General features: G+C 42.6%; 2 protein-coding genes across 6 annotated transcripts; one reads left to right on the top strand and one right to left on the bottom strand.

Annotated features, from left to right (window-relative positions):
• Positions 1–43: 43 nt before the first annotated feature.
• poli (polymerase (DNA directed) iota) lies at positions 44–7,138 on the bottom strand. 2 transcript variants are annotated; one of them, XM_064961741.1, is made up of 10 exons: positions 6,933–7,138; positions 3,680–3,814; positions 3,389–3,553; positions 3,060–3,206; positions 2,566–2,802; positions 2,199–2,377; positions 1,993–2,084; positions 1,765–1,898; positions 1,309–1,514; positions 44–1,164 (listed from the first exon to the last, which is right to left on the bottom strand). In XM_064961741.1, the coding sequence occupies exons 1-10, from the start codon at positions 7,015–7,017 to the stop codon at positions 268–270; spliced, it is 2,277 nt and encodes a 758-aa protein (XP_064817813.1). In that variant the 5' UTR covers positions 7,018–7,138; the 3' UTR covers positions 44–267. The 2 variants fall into 2 exon arrangements, with proteins under 2 accessions (XP_064817813.1, XP_064817848.1); XM_064961776.1 differs by lacking the exon at positions 6,933–7,138 and having other exon boundaries at positions 3,690–3,760.
• zgc:152968 (uncharacterized protein LOC564848 homolog) lies at positions 3,153–14,387 on the top strand. 4 transcript variants are annotated; one of them, XM_064961562.1, is made up of 17 exons: positions 3,153–3,232; positions 7,612–7,712; positions 8,079–9,715; positions 9,798–9,896; positions 9,997–10,264; positions 10,524–10,717; positions 10,914–11,054; positions 11,178–11,292; positions 11,454–11,525; positions 11,655–11,798; positions 12,292–12,405; positions 12,476–12,549; positions 12,647–12,751; positions 12,910–13,025; positions 13,138–13,276; positions 13,476–13,596; positions 13,989–14,387. In XM_064961562.1, exons 1-17 carry the CDS (start codon positions 3,183–3,185, stop codon positions 14,078–14,080), a joined length of 3,582 nt encoding a protein of 1,193 aa, XP_064817634.1. In that variant the 5' UTR covers positions 3,153–3,182; the 3' UTR covers positions 14,081–14,387. The 4 variants fall into 4 exon arrangements, with proteins under 4 accessions (XP_064817634.1, XP_064817677.1, XP_064817714.1 ...); XM_064961642.1 differs by lacking the exon at positions 3,153–3,232 and adding an exon at positions 6,356–6,572; XM_064961675.1 differs by lacking the exon at positions 3,153–3,232 and adding an exon at positions 6,725–6,807.
• Positions 14,388–14,663: the final 276 nt, after the last annotated feature.

The following is a 14,663-nucleotide window of genomic DNA, read 5'->3' as shown; positions in this document are numbered from 1 at the left end:
AAACTAATTACAATGTTTATCAATTTACAACTGTACAATAAAATAAGGAAATTATCTTTATTTACATATTTCTTGGAACATTACCATGTTTACAAATGTAAAACACATTTTGAAAAAATGTATATTTTAACATTCAATTCCTTATATTTGTATTGACTAAAATAACTATGAATCTCACTTGCTGAACATCCTAAAAATAAGAGAATGATTTTAATATGTCCAAATTCTTAATCACCACACAGTGACCTTTAATATAACAGACACATTCTAACCTGAGCTGGGTTTGAAATAGTTCAATAATTTATTAGCCTGACTGCTTTTAGCTGGAGCCTTCTTCTCTCGGGCCAGGGGGCGTTTGCCCTGTTTTTTCAAAGAGGAGGAAATCTTAAGGACAGGTATCTGTTGTCTCCACTCAGACAGTAGCTCTCTCTGAACCTCTGGAGGTAGTTCTGAGAACACCTTGGGGTCCACACTTCCTGGGAAACCACAGTCAGCCAACTGCCTCTGTGACACGAGGCCTGTAGAGGACTTTCCCTCCTCCAAGAGGTCTGTGAGTGAATAGTGCAGGGAGGAGACTGTGTGTTCTTGTTGGTTGTTGGTTGTTGGTGCATTGGGCTGTCTGTCAAAGCCCTTCAAAGTTTCTCTTAGGTCTATGGGAGTGCTGTGAAATGAGTCATTAAGTTTGCATGCAGCAGGCTGAGAGGAAGAGGCAGGCTGTTCTGAATGGTTGTGGTGAAATGCGTGGGCTCTGTCTGCTGGATCAGATACTGTGGGTCTGACGGACTGAGTGCCATGGCTGTGGAGGCCATGGGTGGTCTCTGGGTAGGCAGCTGATAACAGTTCCTTCTGGATGTCCTCAGGCAGGAGTCTGAAAACCTCAGGGTCAATGTTGGGGGGCAATGGATGAACATCTGTCATCCCAGGACTGTTGGTCATTTTATAATCTACTGTTCCACCTATGCAGCACTCACCCACCATAGGCCGCTGCTGGGAGGCCTCAGGGCTATGCATTGTTGACTGTGTGTAAGGCTTGATCTTAAGGTTGCTAGGTGTGTCTGGTATCCAGTGTGATGCATCCTGACCAGTCAACTCCTCTGTCTTACCTTCAACATCAGATCCAGCCTGTCCATGGAGGTTACCAAGCACACTTTGAGACAGATCCTCCTAGAGGGGAAGAAGAGAGAAAGAGAAAGGATGCACATTTTCAGAATTCTAAATATGACACATAAGGAGTACACATGGCAGGGTAAAGCCTGAGACAGAGATACTAGTTTACTTCTAATGGGTGACATCCACCAGTCTTCTTACCTGGCACCGAGAGGAGGCCTGTGTTTTCTCAGGTCTGTGTGTGAAGAAGGAGGCAATGGATCCCTTGCTGACAGCAGCACACTTGGCCTGCAAGTTACTGAAGCACACGTTGAGGAGGGTGAGGTGGAAGGCTGTGTTGGTGTCCACCATCTTGTGGAAGAGCTTCATGGCCATGGTGACCAGCTGGGCCAAGGCATCACAGTTGCCTGACAAATAACACAGCAGATTTAAGTGTTAGCTGCTAAATGCACAGTAACTGATCTACCATTCAAGATCTGTGAAATCCATACTTAGAAATTAATGTACAGTTAAAATGTAGATACACAGTACAGTAGGTACTAAACAATAGCTACTGTATATTTGCTAAAGCCATTGGCAGTACATTGGCCGTTTCAATTCCTAACGACTTGCATCAAAATATACTCCATATGTGTGAGATAATTATTTAACAGGTACCAGAGGTTATCTTTTGCCCAATGTGGTTGGGGATGGGACACTGCCGGCTCTCCCGGCTGAACCACTTGTTGGTTGCAGAGTAACGCCGGATGGTCAGTCGAAGGGTCAGAGGCTGCCTGCCATCTTTATGCATCCTAAATCCAAGACAGCTTAGTTAAACTTAAGAGCAGAAACACTACTTGGAAATTCAACCATTTCTGCACCTTGCAATTCAAACCTTATGATTACCTGTCTAAAATGCTACTCAACAGATCTTTAACCTTCTGCCAAACTTTATTGGTTGAGGACATTTTCTTGAAGGAGTCTTCATTGCTAAGAGACTTGGTATGTTATGAAGACGGGGAGAAAAAAATACAGAAAGACATATCAATATGTGCACTGTAACAGTATTAGCTGAAAATTGATTATTGTATTGATCAGTTATCATCTCACACCTGTGGAGCACCAGTGGGGGTGACTGGAGTGTCATCAATGCCCAAAGCCAGGTTCTGGAGATGCTGAGCAGTGGAAACTCCAAACTCCCTCACCAGGTCAGCCAATGGGAAGAGCTGCAGGTCCTGCACACCAACCAATCCTAGGGCCTGAAGCCTCTTAGCAGTCTGGTGGCCTACTCCTGAAATGGGCCATAATGGGTAAAGAAAGGTAAAGTACTGAATGGCATGACAACAGCTACAGAGGTGATTACGACTAGGGCTACATGGATCAACTGCAGGTTGGATAATCTACCACTATACTCTACTTCATGTAGTGATTTGGATAACTTGCTGAGTGTCAAATTAGGAATAAAGCACAAATCTATACCTGGTACTTTACGTAAACCATTTAGACTGCCCATAATGTCTTTCACACTCTCTGGCAAAAGTGTGGTTTGTTGATTTGGCTTGAAGGCACCCGCCACCAGTTTGGCCAGCAGCTTACTGGTAGCAATGCCCGCACAGCCAGTGAGGCCCAGCTTGCTGTGGATCTCTGCTCTCAGTTCAGCTGCGATATGTGAGCCTACCGCTAGTCTAGGGTGTACCATGACTTTGGCATCTGAGGCTGAGTAGACAAAATAAAAAGATACACAATTCACGGTTAAATTTCACATCATCTTAACCTGATCACTAGTATGTAGACATAGAATTTCTAATAACTAAAGGCTAAGGTTAAGAATCCATAACACAGTGGCTCTAAATGTAGGAAACTGAAAGTGCAATGCAAATGTTTATACATTTAGCTTCACAGGTTGTTTCACAACCCATATCTTGGTTTCATAAGTCCCCAGTCTGAATGCTGCTAGACCTTAAGCTACTCACTGTCAAGATTGTAAACGTGGCCTTCGTATGAATAGTGAGCAGACTCTGGGGTCTGTTCCATCCTCCTCTCCACCATCTCTGTGATGTCCATGAAGTTCTCATCAAACCCTAGCCGTTCTACTAATGGACAGAACGACATCAGCAACTCTAAATGGAGGAAAGCACAGAGACAGGTGAGTTTTTCCATAACAAAAAACTGATAGTAAGGTAGAATTCATTAGAGCGTAACACTGTGGCTATAAAAATTATAAATCTGATGGTTGTGAGATCATCACAGTTCTAGCGGTTTGTGGTGGTTAACTCCTTTCAAGAGTTACTGAGTTGATTACCTGTGACTTTGTAAGATGTCTCTCTGTAGTGTGTCAGGTCCTCTCCCTTGACCAGCACGAGCTGAGGACACTTCTCTTTGGCATCCGTCACTAACATCAGCTTTGTCACACCAAGGTCCCTGGCCACGTAGTTACAGGTGACGATGATGTACTTTTGCTGAATACCTACAAGGAGTCCAGAGGGAAGTTGTTATGCAACAAGTGCTTCCGTTAACATGTTGAAAAACAATACAGTAAAAGCTTAGACAAAGAATAAAAGCCAAAATAGAAATAGAATGTCAAATAAAGCACCTAAAGGCACCTTCCGCAGTGCTGGGTTGCGGATCATTTCAACCTGGGCATAGAAACAGTCCAGGTCAAAATGCAGGACGACTCTCTGTACTGGTGGTGCAGGTACCTTACTGCAATATTTGCCACCATGGATCACTGAAAGAGAGAAGGGCAGTTTCATAGTGAGAACAATTACAGGTGAAAGAGCTACTACACCAGTGGTTCCCAACCAGGGGTCCTCGGCCTATCCACAGGGGGTACTTGAGAAGACTCATGAGACCATAGACCTACTGGTAAAATGCACATGAGGGGGTATTTCAGGGGTACTCCTAGCCCTTGATCACAACTCCCAGTTCTATTACATTACACATAAGTCATTGGACGAATGAGTCTTCTGTATGGGGAAGTTTTGATAAGAGCCCAGATGCCATGTCTGAGCATTAACACGCACTGCTTGCGGTACAGTTTTGGAAGCATAAGAACCTCATCTTTCATATCAGGGAGAAAAAACAAAAGGTTAAATTGATACACATCTTTAGAGGCGCTGGCGGACTTACCATTTGGCAGAAGAGGCAATTGCCCCAGGCCTCACATCATCAAGGGGCCTCACCAGTTGAGCATAAAAAATATATAATAATAATACTCCACTTGAGGCCCGCATGCTCAACTTGAGGCATAACAAAAATGTATAAATTAAATAAATAAAAAATGGTATACCTATAGGGGTCCTTATTTATATACCTACAAGGGTCCTAAAATAAAATAGCTAAAATATCCTTGCTATGACCATCTTAAAACAATTCCATATGTTAGCTTAGTAGTAGTCATCTCGCTTTGCCATACCTCCAATAATATCGCATCGCTGTCACAACTCCTTTGGAGGTCTGGATAATTTTTTCTTGCAAAAACAGTTTGAATGGTTTGCAGGCTCCCAGCGGCAAGATTTTTGATAGGACTTTACGGTTCAAGAACCCTCTCCCCCCATGCCCATTGGTGCTACGTGTAATGTTCGCCACTGTTTTCAGACAGGGAAGGTCACATTTTGCAGAGAGTTGTTCTGTATGCTAGTTTGCAACATTGCAGAAATTAGATGAAAGCCTGGAAGAAAAACATAATTCTGTTCTATTAGAATTTGTCAAATTTATTTTTACTTTATTTAGCCAGGTAGGCAAGTTGAGAACAAGTTCTCATTTACAACTGCAACCTGGCCAAGAATAAAGCAAAGCAGTTCGACACATACAACCTCACAGAGTTACACATGGAATAAACAAACATAGTCATTAATACAGTTGAAGAAAATCTATATACAGTCTGTGCAGATGAGGTAAGAAAAGGCGGTAAGGCAATAAATAGACCATGGTGGCGAAGTAATTACAATATACCAAGTAGACACTAGAGTGATGTGCTCTATACATAAAATTGCATACATCAACATATTTTGATGGGGTTATAAAATCAGCGATTTCCTGGCCATCCTCACCAAAGAATCATCAGCAACTGTTGCACATACAACATTCATCTAGTGAGCACTATTGGAGCTCCGTCCAAGCAAGCCATTTGACTGGTTTGATGTGTACCGAGGCGTCACCGTATTACACCGGGTCTCCACCCCTATTTAGCCATTTTTCAACAATGAACTTCCGCAGGCTTGCCCGTATTAGGGAACCCTGGTCCTCGACCAGGTTAGTTTAGTAGAAACCCAGCCTCGGGCCCTTAGACTCTATGGGGATACAATACACATTTCTTTAGAAGAAAGACAGGTGCTGATGATAATACTGACATCATCATTGAGGAAGACGACATTCATTTTTTTTTTATTGAACCTTTATTTAACTAGGTAAGTCAGTTAAGAACAACGTATGTGTAGAACATGTATCTGATGCTGTCTGGCCAAAAAGAGTATGGCATATAATAGCATTTCTCTGGCCAGACAGCATCAGATACATTTAGTAAGACAGAGGGGCACGGTTTCCCTTGCTTGGATGCTTTCTCCAGTGAGGGAGATTCAACCACTCGCATGAGTGAAGGAGCGTTGGCGGGTGCACAGTGCACTGTTCGCATCCTGGAATCATTTTGGATGACCGTACGAAGGTAAACTACTTTGTGAAGTGATTTGTTTGACAATCAGATGAAACAATCCTAACTGGTTGTGTTCATGTTTTTTACTATAAGACCCATTCAAATAAAAACATTTCAGGGGGGGGTCTGGAGGGGCTAAACGTGTGTTTATGGAAGACAGACAGAAGACAAAGGGACCACCTGTGCTAATTCGCTATCTCGCATGCTCTGAACCTGTGTGTAATGGAAGAAGGCCTCCAGAAACGTGTTGTCATTGAAAAATACTTTTGGCTGCAACTGGTTAAAACAGTGACAGTGGGTGTGAAATTATTTTTTATGTGATATGAAAGTAAAGGGTTTTATATTTCTAGAACCACTGGACTAGGGTACTCTAGCCAGATCAACATTCAGTTGGTGGTACAGTAAGGAAAAAGGTTGGGAACCACTGGACTAGGGTAGTCTGGGCAGAGCAACATTCAGTTGGTGGTACAGTAAGGAAAAAGGTTGGGAACCACTGGACTAGGGTAGTCTGGGCAGAGCAACATTCAGTTGGTGGTACAGTAGAAACGTAAATAATTTCTCGCAATATGGCTTTCGAAGCATATGGCCCTTATCTTTCATCAGCGAGAAAAAAAATGATTCACACAGAAAACATACACTTACTGTAGCGGTTTTGCACAGATCCATATAGCTATGGGTGCCCCCAAACGAGGAAACTACACTTCCCGAGTTACACTTACACACAGGTGTTCAGAGCATGCTAGATAGTTAATTGCTAGATAGCCTCGTCTTCCGTCTGTTTTCCGTAAACAAGCGCTGTAACATGGATATATTGCCGTGTGGGAACACTAACAAGGTGTGTATCAATTTAACCTTTGGTTTTTTGAAAATTATTTCTCGCTGATATGAAATAAGGTCCGTTATGCTTCCAAAATCGTAGTGCAAGCGATGCATGTTAATGTTCAAACCGAGAATCAGGGCTCTTAACAAAACGTTCCCCTACAGAACACGCCTTCGTCCAATGACTCTTGTGTAACATTAATGCAATGGAACAGAGTCATGACCAAGGAGTGGTACAGTAACCGAAAATGGTAGGCAACCACTGTTTACACACCGAGTATAGCATTACACACTTATTATTCACTACACTTTAACATGCAATGTAAGCAAAGCAATTTGCTTCCGTCACTTGGTGTCACTTGTGTTGTTTTCTTACCAACATGGGGGGGTTGAACAAAGTCCGAGCAAATGCTGTTCCAGTCAGTTTCATCCTCATCAATGTCCTCAACACCCACGTCCATTTCTAAACAACAAGAACATTATGATGTACTCAAACATATAATATGAATGCGTTTGAGCGTTGTTTCGATTTTTCACGCAACACACGAAGGTCTCTTGGATGTCTTCTTCTGATTCTGGGTTCGTTGGCTTGAGCAGCAACAAGCGCATTTGCACCACCTACAGTTCTGAAGTACTTCCAGAGTAGCAGACAGGCACAGCCACTTGGTGGCAGCAGCCACTAGGCATATTTGTATTATAGGCCTGGGAAAGCTTTATCAAATACAGGTGGATTCCCTGTCAATTAATTTCAAATGTGCTAGCTTGACTCTTTACCAAAGCGAACTTATTTCACATGATCATCATTAATTTAAATGATTGCGCATGGCAGTCCACTATAATTGTTTTGACAGAATGTCCCGCGCCACGACTGATGCTATAAAACTCACGTAACACTGACGTTATGACAGGTGCATAGTGTTGTGAGTGGACAATTGATGGAAAGCGCCCACGCGTGAATAAATGTTATTAAATATAGCCGAAGTACAGATAAATTATAAGTAGTCGATGTTGTCTTCCATTGGGTTCTTCGCTGAAATAGACTGTCCATTTTTCAGACGTGACCACTGTAAGCGGCCCCACTGTCTGTACAAGCATGACAAAGACGACCGAGGAATGTTTGACAACACCCTGCATGGGTCACCGGTAACAGCAGCAGGTCAGTCTGGTTTTGTAATTCATTTAATAGAAATTCCCCGAAGTATTTTTTTTTCTTCAGTTTACCTTTAGTTTTGCCATAGTTTTCCAAAAAGGCATACTTGTTAATTGCCACATTACATCCTCAAGTGGAAATGGGCAGTAGCCCATCAATTTGAAACCGGATTACTTATTTTCAAGTCTGCCTATACCTAATTGCAGCTCATCAACCTGCCTTGACCATGTTGTAAGGAATTATGCAAGGTGGCTGCATTTATTTATTTATTTATTTCACTTTTGAAAAATAGTATGGCATGTGTGTAGTAATTTACGTCGTTTGATCTTCTTAATGACATCAGTTTTCTATTTTCTTTTTCTCCATGAACAGGTGTTTGGAAAACTCATTCCACTTCCATTAATGGAGTCCCACAGGTCAATGAAGGCAAAGACCCTTGCGTTTTGGAGTTGGAGAGGATCAACAAAGAAATTGAGACTGTTAAGAATGAGGTTGAGAAGGAGCAAAGGAGATTATCTCGTTACCAAACTGTGCAGGTGGATAGTGAAAGAACAGGGTCCAAGAAAGTCTTGATTGCCAAATCTGAAACACCAGGCAAAGATCTGAATGGAAATAGTGCAAAGTCTAAACACAGGCAGTCAACTACAGTCTATTCTCCTGCCCGGAGGAAGTATGTGGTTGACAACTCCAAACCCAGGACTGATTTGGAATACGACCCCTTGTCCAACTTCTCAGCTTCTTTGCGATCTAGTGGTTGTTCTGACTACAAACCAGGTAATGAGCAGAAAGTGAGAAGTGGGCAAGGTGTGAAGAGGACTAGAGAGAATGTTTGTAAGGAGGACCAAACTAAGCCACCTTCTCAAGAGTTCACTGCCTCACCAGCTAGTAGTAACAAGCCAGTTGATGACTCTGAAGAAGAAGGGGTCCTCATCATTGATATTCCACCTCTGGAGAGTGATAGAAAGAAGTGTCGGGCTCAAAAGCCCTGTAAGATCAACACAAACCAATCACAGGAAATCAAAGAGGAAGTCCACCCTGTTTTTGTTCCGACTGTGGCTCATGCTCCACTTAGTATTCCACTTCCTGTGTCCACTCCTGGTCCTGAAGTAGTTGAAGTCCTATCCCCACCTGCAGTGTCTGAGATTGTGAAAGATGATAACCTCAACACTTATGGCCTATCTAGTGTTTCCGCTAGTCGGGGAAATGATGGTGAACCCAGTGCTGAGAGCGTATTCGATGACTTGTCCAAATGCTTGGAAAACCTGAGGAGTGAAAGTGAGAGAATAGTTTGTCACCAAGAGGCTGAAGTCACTGCAGAAAGCAACTGTGTCCCAGAACCTGTGACTCTCAAAATGAGTCTATCATCCTTACAGACACGCCACCATAATGAGCCAGTTAAGACTGATGTCAACTTACTGATGGCAGAGCCTGGATTGCTTGAACGTGAGCTTGCCTACAACTGTGTTGAGAACAGTAACCATCTTCAACCCAATGAAGTCTCATATGGACATATATCTTCACTACCTCATAATGTTTTAGTCCCTCCCTCTGTCTACTCCCCCCATAAACTCCCCATTGAGACCCAGAGAAGTGAGCAGCCAGTAGCACAGAGCTCTGCTCAGAGTTACTGGTCACCTGTACAAAGTGTATCATCAGTGCCATGTCTGCAGAAAATACCAGGCCAAACGCCAGCGCTTGATTTCTCCCTGCCTAGTCCAGTTCCGGGAGCAAACTTTGTAGACCAAGCGGCCACTACTGTGGGTTTCACCCAATGCCAGCTGTTATATGGGCCAACTGCGTCAGGGACTAATGGAGTAGAATTACAATCTGCTCCTTTAGAGCAGCCTACTGTGGAAGCAATGAATGAACACATTGTTATTGATTCAAATTCTGAGGAGCTCGAGTATTCCGAGTTATCTGATAGTGACACAATGGAGGAATGCTATCGTATCTTCATGGAGGAAGCCAACAAGGGTGAAGAGGGATCGACAGACCAGGCTTGTACACCTGTAAGTGCATGCAAACAGACATTGAGTGGGCTAATTGTACAGTTCAATGGAGATAGGAAAATGTTGTCATTGTGTGTTTTAGGTAGGAGCTGTGGATGTGGAGACACCAGGGTTAGCTGTGAAACCCAAACCATTGCCAGGACCCAGGAAGAGGGTGGCCCATGTGTCCAGATATACTGAGGTACACTATTGAAGGCTACAACTCAAGCATATGAATTACTTTATTAACTGTGATTCATGAAACTTTATTTATTGTAATTGACTGCCTTCCTGTCCTACAGCCACCGGTGGGCAAAAGCAAAGCCCAGGTGATTGTTCCTTTCCGTGGAGGAGCCCCCCAGTTGTCCAACCCCTCTAAGATCCAGCAGCTGCAGCAGAGGGCCTCCGTTTTGTCTGCTGCTCTGAAAGGAGGCCAGGCGTTCATCTCCAACTCACAGAGAAAAATGGTGATGCTGCCTTCTCCTGCTCATCAGGCCAGTCATCAGGCCACCCACCATCCAGTTCAATACCTCATTCACCAGCCAACTCACCAAACTACTATGCAAAACTGTGAGGCCATATCTTTAATGTGTAAACTATACTTTTGTATGTGTGAGGAATGTACCAACCACTGCAATTTGATGTTGTAAATGATAAAGTACAACGGGGTGATGTTGAGGTGAATGCACTCCTCCAGTCAGTTGGCATGTATATCCTATTGTACATATTTTTTGTCTGTTATGCATCAGAATATTTCATCTATATTAAATGCATCTTATTTCCATCTGTACATGATACTAAGTTATTGGTTATATATTTTCCCTGCTAGCATGTGTGAACGTCATACCTGTGGGAACAGCCATCCAGGTGGGCAACAACCTGCACTTCATCCTCCCAGAGGGAAGCTACACTCTGCCCATCACTCCAGCTAATTCTCCAGTCACCCCGGTCCATACCCCGGTCCATACTCCAGTTACACCTGTTCCTGTACAACCTCAGCCTACTGCCTATATCCCTGCTAAGGTGAGTACCAACATAATGTAGAGGTGGAATGAAATGGCTTTAGTGGTTTTCTTTGTATTGACACAGTAGAACATTACTGAGCAGATTATTTTCATTAGCGCTTGCATTCATATCTTTTCTAAAAAAACTGCATGGCAAGGTCATTTTTGTTTTGTTTCTCAAGTAAAAAATCATTACTTTGCTTTTGTCCTCCCAGCCCATTCCTACCAAACGTAAGGCCAAGATGCGTCCTGAGGTCAGCGCCAAAGTCCCACATGACGTACGGCAGCGCTATGTAAACCTGTTTGTAGAGGAATTCCTCAAAACGTCCGTCACTGTACAAGATGCTTTTGAAAAGGTTTGACCCAGGGCAGTCAACATTTCTATTAGCCATGATTATATTAAATGGAATTGTCATACATGTTTTTGCCATGACCTATTTTTTATGTTGGAAGCTGTGACGGTGTGATTTATACTTTAGGCTCTTGCTGAGGAGAAGACTGTGTATGATCGCAGCATCAACAAACTCAAGTATCTGAGTGTTGCAGTGAATGCACTGAAGAGGCTGAAGAACCAGAGCTCCGTCTCTGTCAAAGGTGGGAATCTACAGCAACTGAGTGAATGTATTCTAAATTGCTTTTTGATTACTTGCAATAGTATTATATTGTTAAATATGTTGTAGTGGGACAGATGTAAACAAAGGACATTTTGGGCTTCGCAACTCAAGTTGAATTGTTTCTTGTCTGTTCATTTGCAGCTGGAAATGAAACTAATGTCCAGTTGTCCAAAGGAAATATTCCACTCAATGAAAAAGCACTTTGGGGAAATGGTATCATTGCATTCCTCAACACACATTTTCATTAAAGGATAAGTTATGCTATGTGTCATGTCAAAATCCTGACTGCCTTTCTGACACTTCCATGACTCATTTAGCTTTCCTATTCATTTTCTGCTGAAGGAGATGTTGCATTGTATGACAGCTTGAAGGAGCACATTCTGTCAGAGGAGATATTGACTGAGAATAACTATCCTCTTCAGCACCCAGAGAAATCTGGCAGTGCCATATTGTACCGTGAAGACTATAAAAAGGGAATCACTGATCGTGAGTACAGTATGACGCACTGCATTGTTCAGGTCTATATTGCTGCGTAATGACCAAATGTAAAAATGTACCTCTTGGAATGTGACATTTGGTCATAAGCATGTATTGCCTGTAGCAAGCATGTAAAATACATCAATAGGCCAGGGGTATTCAAATCCAACCCTGGAGGTACTGTTTCTCTGTTGCTGATAATTAATTGCACCCACCTGGTGTCCCAGTTCTGAATTAGTCACTGACTAGAGGGGAACAATGAAAGAAAGCATTGGAACTGGCTTCAATGGTTCATATTATAATTTCAGGCCTGTGGTATGAGTAATTTCCCTAGGACTGGTCTACCTTGGGTATTGTAGTCAACATGGACCTGTTCATGTTCTTTTCATCATTCCCCATTCCAGAAGAGGGCATACTCCAGCTTTATAATGTCTTTGCTTTCAGGGCTCTGTTTAACTCCTGAATTGGCAACTTGTGTTTTTGTTTGTTTCTGGGGGAAAAGCTTTGAAGAGGATTTGCTGTCGGTGTGGGGCCACTTACTCTGTGAACCAAGTGGGAAAGCACACTCGCAAGGAGGAGTGCAACTACCACTATGGGAAAGGAGTTGAGAAGAAGGGTGAGAGGACGTTATGGTATGTTCTAAATGTCTGAATACAGATATTTAATAACTTGCTATTACTGTACAGTTCCAGGTGGAGTGGAAACACGCTACAGCTGCTGTGAAGGTGTGGCTGGGTGTCCTGGATGCCAAGTCTTCAAGGTAAGAAGATGACTGGTGCATCACACTTATTTTCCTTAAGACCCTTCAAAGATGTCAGGGAACATTTTGGATTGTTCACATATGTCTTCCCCCTCAGCTGCATGTCCATGATGCAGTTAGCCTGGATGGCTTTGTCAGTACCCTTCCAAGGCCTGCCTCTGACAAGGGATGCCCGGGTGTGTTCTCAGTCGACTGTGAAATGGTGAGATTCAACAGTCACATTATGGAATTCATAGGCAACATTTTGCATGACATGCCAATTAAGGTTGGGTCAGTATGTTTTGAATATCAATGTCCACACTGCCACACTAGTGATCTGGTGAAGTTTATTGTATGACTAATACATTTATTTTTCTTCAGTGCTATACCACTCAAGGTCTGGAGCTGGCCAGAGTGACTGTTGTCAACTCCAGTTTGCAGGTCATCTATGACACCTTTGTGAAACCTGATAATGACGTCATTGACTACAACACCAGGTAAGGCCACAACACTTCATAATTAATATTAAATCTTGACAGACTGCTTTTATTTAATCCAGTCTTTTTGACAAGGATGGCATGGAAGTCATTATTGCTCTCTTTTCCTCAGGTTTTCAGGCATCAATGAAGCTGATGTGAAAGGAACAAGCTCGTCCATCCGAGATGTTCAGGAGACTCTACTGAGCTTTGTCAGTGCTGAGACTATACTGATCGGCTACGGCTTGGAATCTGACCTCTGTGCACTGAAGGTGAGTTGTGCTGCATTATTTAACTATTTATTAGTGAATGGACAATGATATGGAAAGTCAATATCAGTCTTTTTTTTTCTCGATACATCAAATAAAACATTACTACGATTCTCTTAGAGCATGCTTTTTTTAGTCTTGACTAGGCCTAATCTGTGTCTGGGAAACTGGCCCATAAAGTTTGTCACCTTGCCTGTCTCAGCTGCTCCATGGCACCGTGGTGGACACCTCTGTGTCGTTCCCCCACCGCCTAGGCCTGCCTCATAAGATGACCCTCCACAACCTGACAGCAGACTACCTCAGGAGGATCATCCAGGAGAGTGGTGGGTCAAACACAAAAAGTCTGGCAGTGGGGAGGATGTCCATCTGTGTCATTAAAGTTTTTTTTTTTTACACCTTCAAACTGATCATGGTGAAATCAGGGAGACATGTTGCATGAATGTTCTTAATGAAAAATATTTCACAATCCCAGTTCTGTCCATTCACTACATTTAAAAAAATGTTCTTAGAACACTAATAAAAAGGAACGTTACAGGTGAGAAGGAAAATCTGAGAGAATATTTTGTGTTGCGTAGGAGGCTACAGTCCTAACACATGTATCCACTAATGTGAGACTCATTCCTGATCCAAGGCTTTCCGATACATGTAAGATATATCCAGGCCTACATTAGTCTTGCAGTAACAGTGTGTATGGCATTGTTCCTGTCTCTTCCAGTGGGTGGCCATGACTCAGCAGAAGATGCTGCTGCCTGTATGGAGCTCATGCTGTGGAAGGTCAAAGAAGATGGCAAAACTAAACGCTGGTGATCTGAATAATACTGGCATTGCCCACCTTCATTATTCATGAAATCACAGAGATGTATGTTAAAATGTCACTTATTTGTATAAAGGGGAAGTGTTGTTGGCTCATTTCTTCAAATGGTCTGGGTAGGCTTGGAGAGGGAAATTATATTTGTTATGTACATTCGTTTTTTGATGGAATTCATTTTTGTTTAATCTTTGTTCAATTATGTTATGCTTCTCAGTCTCTTATGCCAATGTACTTATTATTTGGGGATGCACTCCACACTGGGAAAGAATAATATATATTGAAAGTAAAAGCACAGTAAAGAAATCTGTTGTGGGGTATTATTGTTATTATGATCATGGTTGATGGAAATTGCAGCATTATACTTTCATAGCTGTGACACCTGAGATTAGAGTCAAGTCCAACATCCAATAAACTCAATGTGAGCAAGAAACAGGCCCCCTCCCCAGTCTATCTACAGTTCTCAACACTTTTAGATGTGATGATACATAACCTCAGTGTCACTGAGGATAAACTATTTCAATAATAACACCATTCTTTTGAAGGAACAGGTCCAACTTGTGTAAAGCCTGTCATTTCCTC

This window comes from Oncorhynchus masou, chromosome 1 (genome assembly GCF_036934945.1).
Source record: "Oncorhynchus masou masou isolate Uvic2021 chromosome 1, UVic_Omas_1.1, whole genome shotgun sequence".
NCBI lineage: Eukaryota > Metazoa > Chordata > Actinopteri > Salmoniformes > Salmonidae > Oncorhynchus > Oncorhynchus masou.
The sequence above is the reverse complement of the archived record's forward strand: the minus strand, read 5'-3'. Positions and strand labels throughout refer to the sequence as shown.